Here is a 23,572-nt window from a genome sequence, read left to right on the forward strand (position 1 = left end):
CACATTGAAATATTAAGAAAATGCCTAGCACATAGTAAGCTCTCAATAAATACTTGCTATTATTTTATATTGACCTAAATATGCCCTTTCACCAATCAGTTATATTCTTGGGCAAGGTATTTTAACAAATCACTGGTCACTTGGAAGTGGAGGCAACTTACAGAAAATTGTGAGCATATCATGGAGTTCCTGGAGTTGTGCAGCACAGTGCTGGTTGGCCTCTGCTAACTTTGTCTTAATAACCTCAACGCTAAATCCATCCTAAGTAAATTTAAATCACATCCTTAGACACAGTGTCCATTCTCAAACCAAATGAAAAAAAAAAATTCCACAAGAAACAATGAAATATACATTAACATTTTCCCTCTATGTCCCTTGAATGTAAGTTCTCTTAAAATTTTCTGTATACTGATTTTATATCAAGAACACTTGGATGATAAATAAATATTAAGGTAAAATGTAACAGACATTTCTTTTGGGGGGAAATAAACTATAAAAGGAACAACTTTTTATATTGAAATTGGATCAGAATCCAGGGTAGCAAAGTTATAACTTCTTCAAGTTATCAAATTAACCACAGCCGAAAGAATGGCTGTTAGTATCCTTTGGCTGAACAGATTACTGTGTTAATTAGAACACAGTTATTAGTGGCTCTTAAATTCAAAGTCATATATATTTCAGTTTATGCTTGCACTTAACTCACTCAGTTAATTTTCAAACATAAGGTTCAGCTCCTGTTATTAACAACTTGACATGTTCTGTTGAAGCTCTCACTTTTCTTCTAATTCCGAAAGTACTTTTATACATTCTGAAGTGGCATTTCAGCAGATGGAAAAATGAAGATGGCAAATCAGGACCAATTTCTTATTTCAAGGTTAAATTAATACTAAACCAGACTATTAACGAAAACATCTTCATCAAAATTAACTAGAGAGAGTTGGTAGTTCTCTGAAACTTTGTATAAATTTTATTTATTACTGGAAAATACTAAAATCACATTGAAAACACCTTAAAGTTAAGTCCCAACCCGATTATTAGAGAAAATCACTTGGGCATCCAGTCCCTTTGATTGAACCTGGGTAACAAAAGAGGCAAAAGACATGATTTGTGATGAAACTTACTATTCAAATGCTAAATGTTTTCAAGCTTTAATAAGGTATATATCAATTCCAAGTACCAAGCATAATATAAAAATTCAAATTCATGGGTTTACTCTTAATAAGCATCAAAAGCAAATTCTGTTCACTGAATCCTATCTTTTGATTGGCACAATGCATTCAGAGATGAGTTATAATTAGGAAAAAAGAGCGTCCACTGAATGCATCATGTGTAAAAATGCAATTAACATTTCAAAACCACATTAAAAGGGAAAATACCTAAAAAGTTAACTCTTAATAAAATTATTTGAAACAATATTATCCTGCAGATAAAAATACATTTCTTGTATATACATGTAGATTTCTACATGAAAGAAAAGATTCAGCTCCAAATAGAAAAGGGCTGACCCTTGATAAAGACATCTTAGATTGCCAAACTGATGTGATTACCACTGTAAGAACTAAAAACAGAAGGATAAAAAGGTTAAGTTAAAGGAAGGATAAAAGTTTAGTCAACTGCTCCTGAACAGTGGCAGAGTTGGGTGAGAAGTGGGAGATGAAGGCAGAAATAAGACAAAGAAGAAAGGCAAAGAAGGCCTCAACTCTGATTGAAAATGAGTGGAGAATCAAGCAAAGTTGAGAACAGATATGATATAGGTGCAGTGAGACACTTCAAACTAGAATTTGGTAGTTGATAGTTATAGAAGCTCAATTAAATCATCTTAAAGTAGAATTAGACAAAGCATCTACATTTTAATGGAGAACCAGTCTTACAGTGACCAGATAACTCGGCATGGTATTATCATTTAAAAATTTTTCCTAAATACCATGAAGTCGGTAGAAGACCTTTGCATCAGATCATGTTCTTTGAAGCTGAAAAAAGTCCCTGACTGACTAGGAAAGACAGCACAGTGCTCCAAAAAGAAACCCTGCAGAGATGTATCAACACCAAAAACTCCATTTGACCCTGGACAGGCCCAGGATTTGGGATTCTTCAAAATGAGGGGAATGGACCAGGTTTCTTCCAAGCAAAACATTCTATCGTTTTGTTGACAATGAATTAAATTGAAATTGTTTAGAACAATCCCAATTTTGGTGGGGAAGGCAAGGAAGATAAGTTAAGCAAGATAAAGAAAGCTCACAGAAACTTCATGCAGGGGTACAGCATTAAAGTTCTTTTTTTCCTAATTAATGTTGTATGCAGAAGTATTCTGTAAACTAAATTTTCCTGATAGAAAAGTTCCCACATCCTCAACAAATGAGAATGATTGCATTATTTGGGATCCTTGATCAATATGAACCACGTACTGTCCCTTCTCAAAGACTAAGTTCCTTATTTTTCACCCAAATCCTATATATTGAAAGACAACTGAGGTGCTAAATGTTAACCACTAGCCAAGTTAGGAATGTCTGAAGAAAATATATTAACCTTGACATAAAGATGATGTTTTCGGTCAAATTTCAGACATGTATTATTATAAATTAATAACCGGCTCCATCCACCAGGTTAAAGATGAAGGAGGGCCTAAGATGTCTCTTAGAGTTTATATACACACAAGTGAGTGTCACTGTTTTGTTTTGTTTTTGACCTAGTTTTATTAAATATTGCTTCCTTGGGGTGTGTTTATAACAACTCCCAGAACATTTCATGTAAGGATTCAAAGCGGTCATATTAAAATACAGCTTCAATATAAAGTTTATCACAGTTTTACAGTATTCAAAAATGACAGACCTGCCTTAAAAAACAAAACAAAAACCAAAAAAGGACTATTACACCCAAAACATAAGAAAACAATTAAATAAACAAGTTTGGCATTTTCATAACTTTATAGTATAAAACAGAATATTAAATTTATTACTGGCAAACGGACACTGATTTATTTCCTTTGAAATGTGTCCCATTTAAACACACTATACAAGTTCATTATACAAAAGATTGATGATCATTTTGATGAAAGAAGTGCACCCTGAAAATTTTTGCCAGTTTAGAATATTTAGCTCTTAAAGTTTTTAAAAAAAGTCCTTTTCCTTTTTTAAACTGAAGGCTGAATTCAGATTTTTTTTGTTGTCTCATCTGTCAGCCTTCCTGGTTTAAAAACAATAGTGTCTATGGACGCCCACCAGGGGGCAGTGTAAGATTAGCCATTAAATCACGAACAGCTGCAAATATTGTGCATTCACCTGCAACAGAGAAAAATGGTCATTAGCTATTCGCAATACAGGTAAGATGATGTTAACACACCGGTGGGGGAAGGGGTAATTAAATCTAAAATTAGTAAGAACTTTAAAGATCAAAATAAAAGACAATTTTAACTGCCCAGATTATTGGGGATTAAAGCTGTGAAGTATCAGATTATATTTGTTTGGATTTTTTTTCTCAGGAGGAAACTTCGAGCAAGTCCCAGTTAGGTCTGAATTTAGGAAGATATGGCTAGAGTTTCTGTTTAGAAACAGTGTAGCATTAGATAAGCCTTTGAAGTTGGGCTTTAAGGCTACTGAGTGCTTATGGGCATTTTGGATATCATAAAAACATCTAGTTTATATTTATGCATTAGTTACAACTTTGGTGGTATCTTTCAAACATTGCATTAAAGGCCAGATAAAAAATTTTTATGACAGCGCTGTCCAATAGAACTTTTTGTGATGATGGAAATGTTGTATAAGTGTGCTATGACTACTAAGCACTTGCAATATAGCTATTGTGACTGAGGAACTGAATTTAAAGTTTTATTTAATTTTAATTAAATTTAAGTAGCCACATGCTGGCTAGTGGCAGTTATACTGGACAGTGCAAGTCTCTGACATCTACTGGAGTTTTCTCCCAAAATTCAAGGAAATGGTCAACTTCCAGAGTTCAACATTAAAATCAATTATATACAAAAATGATTTTTCTTAAAAGCACTTCATCAGAAGAGAAGTGATGGGTGTGGGAGGTGGGGTGGGAGACTGAAGTATGGTGCACCAACAATCCAAAAACAAGATTTGTGGGTGGGGAGGGTGCTGGCAATTCATCCCCTCAACTTCCCCTTTGCTCCAAGAAACCAAATACTCTGCTTCTTGTAAATATTACAAGTATTTAAATATTATAAACCAAAAGCTGGATCCCTTCCTCTAGAGCATGGTCTAACACTATATACAGTGGCTGAAAGTGGGAGAACTGAAGACCTCATGTGAACCATCGCCTTTCAGCAAAGGGCAGGATGTGCAGTGATCCTGTGCACATGAGAAGGTACAGAAAGAAAAGGAAATCCAAAGGTCTGCCCAGTCCAAGGGGGATAAAAAAGGAAAACACTTCCAAAATATCTCAACAATTTCTTAAAAGGAGAAGTGATATTGTTTTTTAAAAAACACATTTTCATTATTGATAGGCAGGAAAACTTGCTTGATCCCAATTGGATCAAAACATTTTCCTTTTAATTTTAAATTCCACAAGACATAATACATAAAAACACATAAGATAATGATAGCCATCTTCTTGTGAAGGAATGGTGTTTATTATCAAGGTTCTACTGGACTGTTACTTTGAGAATTCTGATAGCTTTAAACTTTGATTCTTGAGGACCTATTTTTAGCTGAAAGAAGAGAGAAGTCAAAGGATGAAAGCAGAAAATTTGAAGAAGTAGAAGAAGTATTACAACAAAAGAAGCACACCCTTCTCTACTGCCCAGTGTATTCCTTATACACTAAAGTGAGAACTCGCCTGCATATCCAATGTGGGGAAACAAATAGTTAAGTATATCATTTCTTTCCTGATTCCTAGTTCTAGAAAACTTTGGACACTGTAGTACCTAAAAATGTTTCAGAGAACAACTTTCCCTCATTTAAAAACATAATTGTTATTTAACTATTCTAAACAGAGAGATACAGAGAACTTCCTTAATATTACAAATAAGCAAATTTTAAATTTAAATTTCCTTAATATTAGAAATGAGCAAAATGGAAGAAAAGTTCTCTTGGCTGAGCTTTGTATTTCGCAACCCCAAATTTAGCACTGCCAGGAGTTACGTGTTAAGTGAAGGCTACTCCAGTATTGCAGGGACCTTGTTTATCTTTCTAGAAACATTCTGGTTTCCTCGGAAATGTTCAGTTTGAGAGCTTCATTGTGCACATGGTGAAAAGCTTCACTTGCACCCACCTGACACTTATATAAGAAGCCCAAAAAAGCAGTAATGCCATTTGTATCAGATTTTATTCTTCACAAAACATTTAGAAGATACAGAACTTTTAATAATATTCTTCTATTCATGATTGAACCATGAAATATGAGAAACCAACATGCATTTCAACTTTGTGATGTACAGAGTGGCAGGTATTGATGGTAGGGCAGGAATTCACAGCCATGGAAAGTTCTATCATCCTAACCTAGGTCTTTGTGGCAATGTGTGCTATAAATACAAGCTTCTGGCATTAGCAACTGGGTCAGTCCCAATAGTAAGTAAATCACTATCAAAAAGTCCAGGCAGCAGAGAAATGGACAAAAATGAAGAACCAGTGAGAAAGGAAGAAAGCGACAGGCAGACATTAAGAGGGCCACAGCAACCAGACCTCTACTGCTATGACTGGGTGGTAGAGTAGGTAAGGAGGGAGAAGAGAAGAGGAGAAAGGGGTGTCTCTCAAAAGCACTTTTATAACATCTATGCAATAAAATATTTTCTACTGGTCATGTACCTTGTCGTGGTGGATTCATCTCTGCAAACCTCTTCAGAATGTTGCTGACCATCATGGGAGCAGCAACAGAAGAGTTCTGCTGTCTGGGAATGTCTGCCTGCTGGGTTGTACCTGAAGCCATGTCATAAATGATTGGAACTATAATACTAACAGGTTCTTGGGGAGGGACCGATGTTTTCTGAGTTAGTTGAAGCTGTATACACACAACACACACAAAGAGAATAAAAACATCATAAAACATCTGTCTAAATGTATCAAAGGTACTATCATTTACTATACTTTCAGATTAAGATAAGCAAGCAAAAGAAAGTTACACATGACAAGAAAAGTGACAAACAACTGAATATTATGGTTAAGATGCAACTGTGCTACACAATTACCTGGTTCAATAAATTTCTGTTTATTACTAAAGGAACCAGGATGTCATGACATCTATGCTGACAATTAAGGAATCTTGGGCTCTATTTGGCAACAAAAGATAATTTATGCAGTTATCCAAAAGTTGCTCTATTATCACGTAGCTTTCTCCTCAGAAGCTCTGTACATGCACAGATGCTGGGTGGTACTTACAAAAAATAGCATTTTGGATTTCAGCACCACAGCAGGTGTCCCAGGAGGTGCAATTGGTGGTGCGCTGGGAGGGATCGTTAGGCAAAACTGAACATTCCATTTCAGCTGTGTTGCCTGGTCAGGGAACTGTTTTGAGGGGGAAAAAAATCAAGATAAAGGCATATAAACATTTAAAATCATATTCTACTACGAAAGTCTGAGAGGTTAGAATTTTGTTTCATACCCAATTATTAACAGAACATAAAGTTGATAATCTACACTTTTTCAAAACAAATATATACATGAAGTTGCTAACAGAAAAGTCAAGTGTGGATTTATGTAAGATTTCCCCCTTCCTTCCCTCCCACTTCGTTAATTCCTAAGGCCTATGGATTCAGCTTCTGCAGTGTCTCTGACATCTGTTCCCTCCTATCTATATTCATTGAGGCCACCATGTGCAGGGCTTTATTACTTCTCCTGTGCTCCCCTAACAGCTCTTTCCAGTGGCTGCGTCTTCCAGTCCATCCTTATACCACCATCAGACATAGGTCCTACAACATGGTTCTACTCAAGCTCACAAATGCTCAGTGACATTTAGTGACATATGCTGTCCCCCTACCACCCACAACTGAGGACCAACACCTAGCATTCGAGGCCCTTCTTAACTGTGCCAATCTAGACTTCCCAGTCCTGTTTCCAACTCTTACCCTAAACAAACTAGTCAAACTGTGTGAAAGACTTTTAAATTATATCCATTGGTGCTTTTTTAGCCACATAAATATTTACTCCTTTAAAAATTCAAATGGATTTCTTTTTGACATAAATAATGTTTCCTACAGCCTATTAGATCAGAAGCCAAATGTTGAGACTATTAGCAAAAGAATACTATTGCCCCAATATGTATAGTAAAACGCTAACTAAAAAACCAGTGAGGTAACTGAAGTTACTCAAATCAACACTAGAAACATTAAAATGAAAAGACCACTGTAAGATTGAAAAAATATATCAGCTGCCATCTTGATTCCATCTATATAACTACATACTTTCACAGGAAAGAATTCAAAATCTCCCCATACAGAGAAGATTGATTATATGATAAATTAGCATCTGAAAAAGTTGGATCCATACCTCCTCACATTTGACACCAAAACAAAGTGAGACCCTGTCTCAAAATAAATAAATAAAAATAGATTTAAAAATTTAAATAATTAAAAAAATGAATCCAAATGGTATTAGAAAAAAACTTTGGGAGGATAATTTCAAAATCTGAGAGTGAGAAGAATCTAACAATGATACAAAATCAGGAAAACTTAAAAACCAATATTGATACATTTATACTATTTAAAAGAAAATTTTGCATAGCTAAACCTACCAAAAGTCAAGTCAAAACACAAATGAAAAACGAGGAAAAAATATTTACAATGAATATCCCAAGGGGCTAACTTCGCTAATGTACATACCCAATTCCTACAAATCAAAAGACCTAAAAATCTACAAATCAGAAAGACCCAAAGTCTAAAGACTGATAAAACTGTTGACAAGGATGTGGGAAAAAGCCAGTACTCTCATTGGTGGTGGGAATATAAACTGGCATAACCTCTGTGGAGAACAATTTGGCAAAATTTACCAAACTTACAATTATATATATCCTTCGACCCAGCAATTCTACAGGTATACTGGCACATCCATAAAAAGGCTCTTTATTGTGGCACTGTTTGTAACAGCAAAATATCAGAAGAAACCAAAATGGCCAACAAGTTGGGAGTACTTAGAAATTTTAATACATTCACCTAATGAAATACTAAGCTTTGTTAAACAACACAAAACAAAGACATCCTTTATATACTGATATGGAAAGATCTCCAAGATTTGTTCAGTGAATAAAGCAAGGTCCTCCTCCATTTCAAGCAATACGCCAGGTTTGATATCCTGGACATCATCACATCCACCACAAACACTAAAAATATTGAGGGTGGAAAGGCATCTTTTTATTTTTTATTTTTTGAGACAGAGTCTTGCTCTGTCACCCGGGCTGGAGTGCAATGGTGTGATCTCGACTCACTGCAGCCTCTACCTTCTGGGTTCAAGCGATTCTCCTGCCTCAGCCTCCTGAGTAGCTGGGATTACAGGTGCCCATCACCACGCCTGGCTAATTCTTTGTATTTTTAGTAGAGATGGAGTTTCACCATGTTGGCCAGGCTGGTCTCGAACTCCCGACCTCAGATGATCCACCCACCTTGGCCTCCCAAAGTGCTGGGATTACAGACATGAGCCACCACACCCAGCCAAAAGGCATGTTTTTAAATGCTGTTATGCATTGAATTGCACACCTGAAAAAGACACGAATTCCTAACCCCCCAGCACCCATGAATATGATCTTATCTGAAAACCAGGTCTCTTTGTAGATGTAATCAAATTAAGATGAGGTCATTAGAATGGTCCTTAATTCAATATGACTGTTGTCCTTTATAAGAACAGAAGAGACACAGGCAGAGACACACACAGAGAGAACACCATGTGATGACAGAGGCAGAGGTTGCAGTGATGAGTCTATAGCTAAGGAATACCAAAGACTGCTGGAACCACCTGAAGCTAAGAGAAACGCATGGAATAGATTCAACCCTAGAGTCTTCAGAGAGCATGGCCCTGCTGACCCCTTGATTTAGGATTTATGGCCTCCAGAACTGTGAGATAATAAATTCCTATTGTTTTAAGCCACTCAGCTTGTGGTAATTTGTTGTGGCAGCCCTAGAAAACTAACACGAATGCAGACTGAGCTATGCAGAAACTAAGGGAAATCCCCAAAGGGCCAACAACAAACCAAGAACAGATATTCCGTGCTCTGAAGGCAGCTGCTGCCCATGGAGCATCCTGCTGTCTCTTACTTTGCACTTCAGATTGACTGATTGATTGATTTTTTTGGAGACGGAGTCTCACTTGGTCATCCTGGTTGGAGTGCAGTGGCATGATCTCGGCTCACTGCAACCTCTGCCTCCTGGGTTCAAGCGATTCTCTCGCCTCAGCCTCCCAAGTAGCTGGGACTACAGGCATGTGCCACCATGCCTGGCTAATTTTTTTGCATTTTTAGTAGAGACGAGGTTTCACCATGTTGCCCAAGCTGGTCTGGAACTCCTGAGCTCAGGCAATCAGCCCGCCCTGGCCTCCCAAAGTGCTAGGATTACAGGCGTAAACCACCGTGCCCGGCCTTTTTTTTTTTTTTTTTTTTTTTTTTTTTTGAGACAGTCTCACTCCATCACCCAAGCTGGAGTGCAGTGGCGAGATCTCAGCTCACTGCAACCTCCGCCTCCCAGATTCAAGCGATTTTTCTGCCTCAGCCTCCCGAGTAGCTGGGACTACAGGCCATACCACCATGCCTAGCTAATTTTTTTGTATTTTTAGTAGAGACAGGGTTTCACATTGCCCAGGCTGGTCTCGAGCTCCTGAGCTCAGGCAATCTGCCTGCCTCAGCCCCTCAAAGTGCTAGGATTATAGGTGTGAGCCACCGCGTCCGGCCTACACTTCAGTTTTAACAGCTATTCAGGACATAAAGTCTAGGACCAACAAAGATGAGGAGTCAGATTTTTTAAAATTACATGTTATAAATTTATACATAAACTAGCTCATAATAAAAATGGAAAAAAGTACAAAACAGGATGTGTAAATATCATTTCATTTAAAATATTTACAAGAAGGCCACGCACGGTGGCTTACACCTGTAATCCCAGCACTTTGGGAGGCCAAGGTGGGTAGATCACTTGAGACCTGAAGTCTAAGACCAGCCTGAGCAACATGGTGAAACCCCGTCTCTACAAAAACAACAACAACAAAAGCCAGGCATGGTGGCGTGCATCTGTAGTCCTAGCTATTCAGGAGGCTGAGGTGGGAGAATCACCTGAGCCCCAGAGGTTGAGGCTGCAGTGAGCCGAGATCGCATCACTGCACTCCAGCCTGGGCATCGGAATGAGACCCTGTCTCAATCAATCAAAAGTTTATGAGAGCAATGCTATTTGCTTTTATGAATGGACCATCTCTGGAAGGAGAGGCAAGCCATGGTAACTGGTTGGCCAGAAGACAGTTGGACAGGGATGGAGGGGACAGGGATAGCTAGACAGGAACTGATGGGAAATTTCTTACTATATTATCTTGTTTTAAATTCAAAAGATAAAACAGAATTGTGTTACCTATTCAAAGATAAATAAAATTTAAGTTAAAAATATTTAAGAATTTAAGAGAAAAATAGAAGAAACTATATAGATGGGTGAAAACCAATAAACACTGCTCCCACCAAGTCTAACCTCCTCAAACAAACCTTGCTGGAAATGTATATCTCTGTAACTTACCAGCTCCAGCTTCATAATGTGCACACAATCCCTCAGGATGTGTGTAGGAGCTCCTAATAGCTTGGTGAAGGCTATTAACGTATTAGCTTTAAATGGTGGTCCTGCAACCTACAGGGATAAATAAAGCAAGTTATTCTTCATTCTACATTAATGCTTCTGTTTCATTAATTATATTCAAATTATGCATTATTAAACACATACTCTTGTTTCAAAGAATTTCTCTAAAACTTGAAGTTCATCAGGTTTCCACTGTCCTGCATTTTCAGGTGTCACTTTTAGCTGAAGCGTTTGGTTGGTTTTGGGACTAAGGGCAACTCTGCATTTCAGTGCATCAGTCTTAAACATGATCACTCCGGGTTCATTGGAATTTATCAGCTGCAGCTGCAAAATAAGGACACATCAAATTAACATGTAAATCAAAGAGAAAATGAAGATGTTACTGAGAGAACTGTTCCAAAAGCAAAACCACTAAGTTGATACCTATTCCAAAACGAAGGCACCTACAGCATTCAGCATCAACTGCTGTCAACATTGCAAAAAGAAATGCAATCAGACATTATGTGCCTTTTGATGGAAGAACATAATTCTACCTATGAAGTATTCTTGCAAAACAACATCAAAAAACTTGAGCCTGAATACATTCAGTAGCTTGATCCAGAGGACTGACCAATGTGATAGAAAACATAGGGATCAAAAAAATATTCAATGATTCCAAATTGTATAAGGATGAAGAAGGAGAACTAGAGGGGGGAACCAAAACTTTGAACGGGACTTAGAAAAACTTATTTGAGTTCTGATTCGAAGTGTAAAAAATGAGACAACCTGGGAAATCTGGATATTAACTAGATATGTGGTGATAAAGAAATTTTTTTTTTAGGTAGAGAATGGTGCACTTTTTTTTAAGAGTCCATACCTTTTAGAGACACATGCAAAAATTTTTATGGAAGAAATTATGTCTGAGATTTGCTGTGAAAATCTGAGGGGAGGAGTTCTAGATGAAACAATACTGATATTAGTTAACTGTTGGAGGTGGGTGATGAGAGTACAGAAGTTCATTATACTATTCTACTTCTGTATATGCTGAACATTTTCCACTATATATATATATATATTTTTTTTTTAAAGTGGCACATTAGAAAAAAAGAATACAGAGTACAATTACAAAAGGTTAGATCTGGATTAGGCTCTTATTTTAGCCCAGGGGTTGACAAACTTTTTCTGTAAAGTGTTATATAGAAAAAGTTGCACTATATGGTCTCTGTCACAACTATACAATGTTGTCATCACAGCTGAAAGCAGCTATAGACAATACATAAATGAACAGGTGTGGCTGTGTTCCAATAAAACTTTATTTACAAAAACAGGTGGTGAGAAGGACATAGCAACCAGGGGCCATAGTTTACTGACCCCTGTTTTGGCAGAGTATGTTGATTATGCAGCTGAGCAAAATGAGGTCAAAGAGCTGAAAGCTTACATAGATAGTAAGTGGCATAGCTGAGGCTAGATCCCAGGTCTGATGATAACCATTTTGAGTGCTGATTTTAGTTTATTTTATTATTTTTCTCTTTTTTCTTTTGAATGCTAATTTATTCAAAAACGTTTCCGTACCAACTCTTAGTATGAAGGTTGCAAAATGGCTTCACACTAAGCATGGAGTGAATATTTTAAACATTCATCATTTTTAATTCTTTTTTATTTTTTGAGATGGAGTCTTGCTCTGTTGCCCAGGCTGGAGTGCAGTGTCACGATCTCGGCTCACTGCAACCTCTGCCTCCCAGGTTCAAGCGATTCTCCTGCCTCAGTCTCCCAAGTAGCAGGAATTACAGGCATGTGCCACCACACCCAGATAATTTTTGTTTTTGTTTGTTTGTTTTGAGAGAGAGTCTCTCTCTGTCTGCTCAGGCTGGAGTGCAGTGGCATGATCTCAGCTTACTGCAACCTCTGCCTCCCAGGTTCAAATGATTCTCATGACTCAGCCACCCAAGTAGCTGGGATTACAGGCGTGTGCCACCACACCCGGCTAATTTTTGTATTTCTAGTAGAGATGGGGTTTCACCATGTTGGCCAGGCTGGTCTCGAACTCCTGGGCTCAAGTAATCCGCCTGCCTTGGCCTCCCTAAGTGCTGGGATTACAGGCATGAGTCACCGTGCCTGGTCTTGTATTTTCAGTAGAGGTGGGGTGTCGCCATGTTGGCCAGGCTGGTCTCAAACTCCTGACCTCAAGTGATCTGCTTGCCTCGGTCTCCCAAAGTGCTGGGATTACAGGCATGAGCCACGGTGCCCAGCCTAAACATTCACCATTTTGACTACCTCATTAATACATGCATCTACCAATAATAACAGTAATTATAAATAATGAAAATGCCAAGACATTATATTAAGGGCTTTACATGAAATATCTCAAATCCCCACAACTGTTATCAGTTAGGTAAATACTATTATCTGAAGTAATTTGCCCAAACACACATTAGCAGGTAGTATGGCTGGCTACAAACCCAGGCAGCCTGACTCTAGAACTGGTGCTCTCAATTATAAATTATCTCCTAAGGCTTTATCACCATAGGATAAGTTAGAAGTCTTCTTTCTTTTTTTTTTTTTTTAGAAGTCTTTTTTCTACAAGAGTTTTTAAAAATTCAATTGTTTATCTATTTATTTATTTATTTATGAGACAGAGTCTCGCTCTATTGCCCAGGCTAGAGTGCACTGGCGCGATCTCGGCTCACTGCAACCTCCGCCTCCCGGGTTCAAGCAATTCTGCCTCAGCCTCCCATATAGCTGGGATTACAGGTGCACACCACCATGCCTGGCTAATTTTTGTATGTTTTAGAAGAGACGGGGTTTCATCATGTTGCCCAGGCTGGTCTTGAACTCCTGACCTCAAGAGATCTGCCCACCTCAGCCTCTCAAAGTGTTGGGATTACAGGCATGAGCCACCGTGCCTGTCCTGTTCATGTATTTTAAAAGAAGCTTTTGTCCTTGTAACCATAAATAATTTTCTTTAAATTTTTTTTTCTATTTTTATTTTTTTAGAGACAGGGTCTTACTTGATCACCCAGGATAGAGTGCAGCAGCATGATCACAGCTCAGTGTAACCTGGAACTCCTGGTCTCAAGCAATCCTCCTGCCTACACCTCCCAAGTAGCTAGGACTACAGGTGCATGCCTGATAATTTTTTTAATTTTTTGTAGAGAGAGGGTCTTGCTATATTGCCTAGGGTGGTCTGGAACTCTTGGGCTCAGTGATCCTCCTGCCTCAGCATTCCAAAGTGCTGGGATTATAGGTCTAAGCCACCACATCCAGCCAATTATTTTATTTCCATAAAGACTCAGATTCAAAAAATCAGTCTGCCTGCATGGGCACTCCAGAAAGCAAATAATTACTGGTATGCTATTCTCTGCAAGGCCAGATCCTGTGCGCACTGGTCCTGTGTGCTGCAGAGACCTATCTCCAGGTTCATGTTAGCCACATAACATAGAAGCCACAGCACAGCAAATTGTATAATGCAGAACTATGTTAACGTAAGAATGGAAAAGAAAATAATGGAGTCCATTTTTAATGCCAGTTTAGGGTGAAAAGCATAATTCTAACGAGCTTGTTAAAGGAGGGAAGGTGAAGGAATGTCACGTTAGTTCAGATCCTATCCTGCAGGACAACTGAGCATTTTACCCTTAACAATCACCACTTAGAAGGTCACTAGGTACCCATACCGTTTCTTGTTGAATAATTCTTTGAAGATGTCGTCTCATGATGACTGATCCAAGGAATCTCTCAAGTGGAGAACAAAGGTAACTACCTGCCAGACCAGGCACAAGGCCTGGCGTTGGAGAGGGCAGCAGTAAAATGTTCAAGGCACTGTGAGTGAGGATGGTAGGTATGGATGCCGCCCAAGAGCGCTGAGGTAGTTTACGAGGAGGAGGCATGTTTGTTGGCATTGTTTGAGAACCTTTTGGGAAGGAAAACATGTTATGTCATTTACAAATACATACTATCTCACTGCTTCCTGTTTTGCCTTCATCACACATCTTTGATGTTCTAAATCATTCTGTACTGTTGCAGTTACTCCTTGTGGTGTAACAATCGTATATTAACAACCTGTTAGCAAAAATGGCCACTATTTTTCTCCTTCTTGTGTCCAGGCCCCTTGCAATATGACTTTGCAGCAACTCCTTTAAGGGGTGAACTCTATTTCTCCACCTGAAACCTGGCTGGCCTAGTGACTTGCTTCTGACCAACAGAATGTGGTGGAAGTGACACTGGGCTAGTTGTAGGCCTCAGCTTCTACTCCCTGCCTTAAAATCCTGTTGAGCCACCATGTGAACAAGCCTCAGATCAAGTGCGAAACCACACAAAGCAGAGCGAAACCTTGCCATCTGAGGCCATCTTAGATCAGCTAGTCCCAAACAAACCCAGCAGCTGACTACAGACACATAAGTGAGCTGCCCAGCAGAGCCTGAAAGAATCACTCAGCTGTGCTCAGCCTAAACTGCCAACCTGCAGAATTGTGAACCAATATATAACAATCATATATTGTTTTAAGCCACTAAATGTTATTGTTATGTAGCAAAAGCTAACCAATAAATGTATATAATTCTCTTCTGTGTTAATATGTGTGATATTGTGAAATATATTTTTGGTCTTTGTCCTAGCTCCTGGCATACAAATCCTAAAATTTTTTGAATCTTCAAAGTGGTTAAGTGTCCTTTTGTATGCTAATGAGATGGCTGATGGCTGGCAGCCCCTGGGTAGCTTCAGGAAGGGGGCTGATCATAGGAAAAACAAGGCACGATTAGAAGGTTGGTAGTTTCAGCCCCATCCCCAAAGTTGATCACCAGTGGCCAGTGATTTAATCAATAATGCCTACGTGATGAAACTTCCATAAAAACCCAAAAGGACAGAGTTTGGAGAACTTCCAGATAGCCAAACATGTGGAAGCTCACAGAGGACATGGAAACTCCACTCCCCTTATGCATCTCTTCATCAGGATCCTATGTAATATCCTTTAAGTATCCTCTCTCAAAAAGTAGATCATGACTTTCAAATGTGAGGATGCAACAAAATACGTCACTTTGAGTTATACTAAAAAAGAACATAAAAATGTTGATGATACTCACTTGTTCCAGCTCGAGGGGAATGAGAAGCATCTGGAACCGGAGAATGTAGTGAGGGGTTGGCTGGTGACATTCCAGGCATGCGTGCTGCTGGTGAGGGGCCGGACACTTGAGGAGATCCTGGCCAGTTCCCTGCTCGTCCACTTGGTGACACCATAGTGTATGGGGAACTAGGGTCAAGAGTCCCTATAAAAAAGGTAAACAAATGATTCTCAAAACCTATATTTTAATAACTGAAAATTACTTGACAGCATTCAAATCTTTACATAGTAATAATTTTATTTTTTCTTCCAATAAGATGTTTCACTGAAGCTTGATGTGTGTTAACATGTCATGACTGAATCTCTATTTTGTGTAAGGTACTTTTTAACATGATACAAAAATTAGAAAAATATAAAGATAAGAGGATAAAATTTACCTTCACACAAGCTTCAATGTGTGTAATATGTAACAATGTATGCTACTATATGCATGAAAATATTAAGCAAACAATCTCAGAGTTCCTTTAAAGGCAGAAATATATTTTTAAACCAACTTCGACAAATCAGGAGAAGGAAATTTTCCATATTCTTTATTTAGGCTACGTTGACTAAGAAATGAACCAAGACTCAAGTTTTGAAAGCAGTGACTTCCTGAACAATCTGATATTTAAATTTCATCCTCCATTGGTATCCAAGAAAATATTCAAAAATAAAAAATAAATTTCATCCTCCAGATACCTTCAACATATTTTTTATATCCCTCTATAACCAAATGACAAACTGAAAAAATACTTTTACCATGTATATGTCAGAGACTAAATGGTCTTTACTTAAGTCTTAAAAATGGGTAAGAAAAAACACAAGAACATAGGTAAAGCATATATATCTGGGAGGTATAAAATAAGAAACACCAAAGACCGGCCAGGCATGGTGGCTCACACTTGTAATCCCAGCACTTTGGAAGGCTGAGGTGGGTGGATTGCTTGAGTCCAGGAGTTCGAGACCAGCCTGGGCAACACGGCAAAACCCCATCTCTACAAAAAAAAAAACCCACAAAAACTAGCCAGGCGTGGTGGTGCACATCTGTAGTCCAAGCTACTTTGCTGGGGAGGGGATTGAGGCAGGAGGATCACTTGAACTTGAGAAGCCGAGGTTGCAGTGTGCTGAGATTGCACCACTGCAGTCCAGCCTGGGTAACAGAGAGAGACCCTGTCTCAAAAAAAAAAAAAAAAAAGGAAAAAAAGAAACACATTAAACAATAAGATACCATTTTTCACCTATCAAAATGGCCAAGGTCTTTAAAATATGTAATACTCCCTGCTGGCAATGATGCAGGATAACAGACATTCTTGTATGATGGTATGGGAAACTGGTACAGCCTTTCAGATGAGCAGTTAGCAATATGTTTCGAAAGCTTTAGAATTTCTCAAAACCCTTGATACAACAATTCCATTTTTGGAACTTAAGGAAACAATCATGGATATGAGCACAGATGGCACCACTTTTAATTGTGAAAAAAATGGCAACATTCTAAACATATAACAATAGGAGAGCAGTTAAGTCATGGTACACCCTGACAAGGGGATATTATTACGCCATATGGTATGATGATGTGACAGAAATGTTCCCACAAATATTAATAGTAAAAACTAAAATCCCAGGTGCTATACAACTTAAAAACTGAGGAACCTGTTTATGTTCTATGGTATCATACTCATGATATATTAAGTGAAAAAAGGCACTGAACACTGTAAAGTATGCTGTGTTGTGTGTAAAGGAGAGGGGAAAGAACACTTGCATGTATTTGCTTGTGTATGCATGAAACAGCTCTGCAAGAATATCTACATGTTTCTGGGAAGAGGAACTGGTGGTTGGTGGAATAAAAAGGAAACATTTCACTGACTTCTGGTTCTAATTTTTATCTAGTTGAATCAATTCAAAATAAAATTTTTTAGTTAAAAAGTTAAAAAATTCAAGTCTCAAAACAATTCCTATGTTAGGGTACCCACTGTAGGGGGGCAAGGGCAGGTATTTGAAGGGGGAGACAAGCAGCTGGGTAGAGAGCAAGCGAGAATAACAGAAACGTGAGAGGGCAGGCAAGCAGGGCATGTGACAGGAAGGGCAAGGCAGAGCAACAGCAAGGGAGAGTCCAAGGCAGAGACAAACTCACTGGTCATTACCTCTGTGTGGTGGAATTAGATAAATTTGATTCTTTTTGCTTGAGCAATATTTTTGCTACTTCCTCAATAAACAAGTATTAATTTTGCAATGAAAAAATTTACTCAACAAAAATTATTTTCACATCAAGCTCTTACGCTGTATCGATTTCCATGTATGGACTCACCATGTGGACTAGCAAAACTGGCCCCTGGTCCTATTGAGATTCCATGCGAGGATGGGGGAGGAGTTGGAACAAATGACGCTGGTGATGGGGCTCTCAAAGCCCCACTTGGGGAGCTGGCAGCGTGCAGATTTCCTAATAAAGGAAAATAATTATAGATAATCTTGCAGGACACATTTTATGTCCTGTCCAAGGACCCCAAGTTAAAAATCTCTCTACAAACTAAGAAACGAGTAGTATAGCTCCCATATATATAACACAGAGAAAAACTGGCAAGATTTCATTATCGAAAGAGAGTGTTCAATTCCATGGGCCCAAATTCTAGCTCTTATATTGACTGATTAAAAATCCGGTGTACTTTTTATTCAGTTATTCATTCAACAAGAAGGCCTGAATGCCAACTTCATGCCAAGCACTGTTTTAGGCATTGGGGATGCAGCAGTTAACGAAAGAGACAAAAATTCCTGCCCTAACAAAGCTTATATTCTAATAGAATGAGAAAGACAAGTATCTGTCAGGTAAGTGCTATGGAAAAAAATACAACAGGGTAAGGGGACAATATCGTGTAGTGAAGGAGGTGGGTATTGTTCCTTATATATAGCAATCAGAAAAGACCTAAGGAAAGGGGCACGTGAGCTGACACGTGAAGAAAGGATTAGGCATGAGGATACCCAGGGGATGAGATATTCCAGCCAAACAGAGAGCTAGTGCAAATGCCCCAAAGGTGGAAGCAGTTATAAATAACAGGGAGGAAGCCAGTGTGGCAAGAACAGAGTGAACGAGGTGGGCAGTGGGAAGAGAGGACACCAGAGAGGCTGGAGGAAGAGGGGTGGGTCCCAGATCACATGGGGACTTATGGGCCACTCTAAGGACTTAGGGTTTACCCTGAATGAGTGGGAATCCAATGCAGAGTTTGGAGCGGAAATCATGGACGAACTTCTGTCCCAGAAGGATCACTCTAGCTGCTGTGGGACAGACTATAGAGCAAGGGTAGGGGTAGGGACAGGAAAACCAGTTAGAAATGACTGCAATAATTCAGGTGAGAGAGGACTAGTGGCTTGGATAAAGGTGACAGACTATGGTAGTGAAAAGTGGTTGGATTCTGGTTAAATTCTGAAAATCAAGCTGACAGTATTTGGTAAATGACTGAACATGGGTATGAAAGAGACGTCCAGCATGACTCGAAGAGCTTCAGCCCAAGTAGCAGGAAGGAAGGGCCTGCCATTTACTGAGCTGGGGTGTCTGTGGGAAGAGGATCCGAAGTTTAGTTTCAGCCATGCTGAGTTTCAGGTATCTACCAGACATTACATGGAAATTATGCTGAATAGACAGTTAGAAAATACAATACGGGCCGGGTGTGGTGGCTCACGCCTGTAATCCCAGCACTCTGGGAGGGCGAAGCGGGCAGATCACCTCAGGTCAGGAGTTTGAGACCATCCTGGTCAACATGGCGAAACCCCGTCTCTACTAAAAATACAATCATTAGCCAGGCACAGTGGCGCGTGCCTGTAATCCCAGCTACTCAGGAGGGTGAGGCGGGAGAATTACTCGAACCTAGAAGGCGGAGGTTGCAGCAAGATGAGATTGCTCCATTGTACTCTAGCCTGGATGACAGAGCAAGACTCTGTCTCCAAAAAAAAAAGAAAGAAAAAAGAAAATACAATACTAGACTTACGGAGAGACTGCGATTGGAGATATAAAAAACAGGCAAACATTAACTTATTTAAAGCCACAGGACTAGTTTTAATTTAGGATTATGAAAGGGTGAACTATGGCTACCAAAACTATGAATAAATGCAACATTTAAACACTTGCTACATTCTCATAATTACCTTTAATATCAGTATGTTTCAAATTCTCTACTATAGCAGTCCCCGCCTTATCCACAGGGGATATGTTCCAAGACCCCCAGTGGATGCCTGAAACCTCAGATAGTATTGAAACCTGTTTTTATCCTACACACATATATGATAAAGTTTAATTAACAAATTAAGTACAGTAAAAAATTAACAACAGTAAAATAGACCACTCTTAGCAGTATATTATCAGAAAAGTTATGTGAATATGGTACCTCTCTGTCTCTAAATATCTTATTGTACTATACTTGCCCATTTTTGGTCCTCAGTTGATCTCAGGCAACTAAAACCTCGGAGAGCGATAAGGCGAGGGGAACTGTACTATGTGAGATAATTTCATATTTTTGTGTTCTGTAATACCTAAAGCACTGCCTTACTTTCAGTCAGTATGTTGATCAACTTGACCAACCTTTAAGTGTTTATGTTTACTTATTTAGCTGTATGATCTGGACAAGCGACCTAACTTCTCCATGTCTCAGTTTTCCTCCATAAAACGGCAATAATAATAGGACCTACACCACAGGTTTGCTGTGAGGATTAAATGGGCAAAGTGCTTAGACTAGGGCTTGGCACACAGTAAGCACTATATATGCTTGTCTACTACTATAAGTATTTCAAAATATTTTTCCCTTCCTACTGTATAAAAACAACGTCAACTCCTATCCTAGAAACACACTCCCCTGGGGTTCTACAATCCTGTTTCTCCTGTTTTGCCTACTTCCTCCCTAGCTGCTACTTCCCTACTGACCACTGGTATTCCTAGGGGTGGACTCAACTACCCACTTGGGCTTCAATGACCCTAGACATGACAACAACAACTTCCAAGTCTTCATCTGTGGCTCAACCATCTCTGATGAACTATAGGCTCATACAGCCAACTGCCTACTGGACATCTTGACTTAGGAATCTCTGGGGACTTGCAAAATCAACAGGTTCAAGAGAACGCCCTGCTCCTTTCTCTGTGAAATCTGCCCATCCACCACTCTTGTCACTTTCAGTTGTATAAATTTAACCCAGACTAAAATCCAACAATGGCTTCCTATTTACCCATACAATAAAGGCCAAAATTTTGAACAGAGCCCTGTCTCTCCACACACCAGCCATTTGGAAGAGTCTACCATCTTCTGGGAGTTCAGACTCCACACACCCTGCACAGTCTGCCTGAGATATCCTCCTCGTCCATGTCCCTGCATCTGGGTAACTCTGACCCACCCTTCACGTCTCGGCTTAACTAGTGTTGAAAGGAGGGAGGCAAACAAGGCATCCCCAAGAAACAAACAATTGAACCCCTCCTTATCGAACGCTCTTTCAGAAGCCCAAGTGACCCTTTTTGTAACACTCATCATACTTGGCATTACAGATGAAGACTGTTTATCTAGGAATCTAAGCAGAGGAAGCATACCCCACCCCCCAAATAAAAGTGAATTTAAAGATTTAAAAAATGAGGATCTATTTTTTTAAAACGACACCACTGAAGTAATGTGAAGAGCAATATGAGTGGCTACGTGTGAGACATGGTGGGGGTGGGATCTGCCAGGGTGCGAGTGCCTAGGCAGTGCGGGATGTCGAGCAGCCCAATCTGGGCAACAAGACAGATTACAATGGACTGGTCAAAGAGGCATTTGTCACGTACCACGCCCCAGGCTAAACACTTTATGTGAACTATTGCATTGAATTCTTACAACATCCCTATGGAAAAGGTTTTATATTATTCTCATTTTACAAATGGAATTAGCTATTGAATAAGTTATGTCATTACATCTCCCACCTGCAGATTAACGGATTTTCTGGTCAATACAAATTTCTCATATACAGACACACATATACATATCTATAAGAATTTTCGTATTTTATAAAGGAGAAAAGTATGCACCGCAAATTCTGCTTTTCAAAGTGAAAACTTAAAAGCAGATGTATTTGTTGGGTTTGTTACTTAAAAATCAGGATTTAATGTAGTTTTGTTTGTCCTGTTTTCTGATAAGCCCGAATGCCTTCAATTGGTACTAAACTACTTAATGTATTCTTTAGTTGAGTGGACTGATATATTTACAGTAGATAAAAGGTTTTATTATGCATGCTTTTAAAAATCATTTAATTTCTTATATTTTACATCCTATATTACATATCACATCTTTTATGCTAAAACTTTCTTTGAAAAAACCATCATTATGCTCTGGACATATTACCAGGACCTAGTAGGCAAGGGGTCATTCTCCCCAATAAATCTGATGACCTAGCTTCCTTGCTAGATGATAAGCTCAAGAGCAGGGCTGATATCTGGTTCACTGCTAAATCCCCAGCACCAGGCAGCATTTGGCACAGAGCAAGTGCTCAAGAGATACCACTGAATCATTCAGTTAAAAGCAAAAATTTGGCATTCTCAAGCACTTTTACGGCACACTTCATAGGGCTGCCAACAAAGTCATTATGTCTGGACAAACAGACTGTGCACTGCCTGACTCGGAGCTTGGGGGCAGGCCACCCTTCCACCTATTCCATGGCTTAGCAAACTTTTTCTGTAAAGGGCTGTCATAGTGGGAAAGCAGCCATAGACATTACATAAACAAGTGTGGCTTCATTCCAATGAAACTTTATTTACAAAAACAGATGACAGGCAGGATTTGGCTCTATAGGCCTTAGAGTCTGTCGATCTGTAATATAGATCATGTTGTGATTAGCACCCCCTGGAGTTGTGCTGTGAGTCTGGCTCTGGGTGACATTAATTTAAACCTTTTAAAGTGCTCCTGAGCCTGGACACAGACTTCACAAACCTTCCATAATAAATGAGTGACAACTATCTAGCCATAGACTAGAAAGGGAATTCTCTCTGAAGCCTGAGGCTAGATGCACAGTGCTTCTCAATGTGGGGGGGGGTGTGTGTGTATTTTGGATTTGAAAGTTGAACATGACAAGAAAGTAAGTGATATCTTACCTGGAGACTGTGTGTGCATCATAGAGGGAGACTGATTGACTGTGCTATGATAAGATGTAGGGGGTGAAGTAAGAGGATAAGCACCTGATGTTCCTGGCTGCTTTGGAAATGGCTGAAAAGAAGAAAATTAAATGTTGGTAAAATGGCCAACTGCATGGAGCATAAGAGTGTGGCTTTCACTAATTATAGCAACAGTGTTAATATTTACACACTTTGTTGGTTACCAAATAGGAAACATGAGGTATAAAAGCGTGCAAAATAAATACACATCAACAACACAACCCTGACTTTCGAAATGTTTTAAAATAGCAACATCCTCTTTCCCGATCTTGCAATGCTTTCTATCCCTCAAGATGTTTTTTGCTCATTTTATATCTAGCATATAACTGATTTATCTCTATTATTTATCTACCATTTCATTGATTCTAAGACATTTTCCCCCCACACTTTAATATCTCTAAAATCAGGGTGTCTCTTTCCATTTATGGGATGTTAGTTTAACTGGCAGTGCTTTTTCTTTCTGAGCAGTAGATAAAAACTGATGCATCTTACATTTGGTGGTGTTTAGTATCAATGAAATATGGTAGCTCAGCCTGACCTTTACTCATCTTTATCACTTTCACAAGGTAGTTGTAACATTTTACATATTTTCTAGTGCCACACGAGAGTTTCAGTTGTTCCTAACATCAAATGTTGGAAA

General features: G+C 39.0%; 1 protein-coding gene across 3 annotated transcripts in view; it reads right to left on the reverse strand.

The window, feature by feature from the left end:
* Nucleotides 1–1,104: 1,104 nt before the first annotated feature.
* MED14 (mediator complex subunit 14) overlaps nt 1,105–23,572 on the reverse strand; it is an 85,884-nt gene continuing 63,416 nt past the window's right edge. For 2 of the 3 annotated variants that reach the window (XM_065537929.1, XM_005593315.4), the window contains exons 23-31: nt 22,873–22,984; nt 18,088–18,219; nt 15,766–15,948; nt 14,362–14,597; nt 10,856–11,035; nt 10,655–10,762; nt 6,336–6,461; nt 5,766–5,958; nt 1,105–3,278 (exon numbers count right to left, since the gene is read on the reverse strand). In XM_065537929.1, coding sequence (XP_065394001.1) covers nt 3,205–3,278; nt 5,766–5,958; nt 6,336–6,461; nt 10,655–10,762; nt 10,856–11,035; nt 14,362–14,597; nt 15,766–15,948; nt 18,088–18,219; nt 22,873–22,984 — 1,344 coding nt within the window. In that variant the 3' untranslated portion in view covers nt 1,105–3,204. The remainder of the gene's footprint in view (nt 3,279–5,765; nt 5,959–6,335; nt 6,462–10,654; nt 10,763–10,855; nt 11,036–14,361; nt 14,598–15,765; nt 15,949–18,087; nt 18,220–22,872; nt 22,985–23,572) is intronic. The other variant, XM_065537928.1, reaches the window with a different exon arrangement.

This window comes from Macaca fascicularis, chromosome X (assembly GCF_037993035.2).
Source record: "Macaca fascicularis isolate 582-1 chromosome X, T2T-MFA8v1.1".
Lineage (NCBI taxonomy): Eukaryota > Metazoa > Chordata > Mammalia > Primates > Cercopithecidae > Macaca > Macaca fascicularis.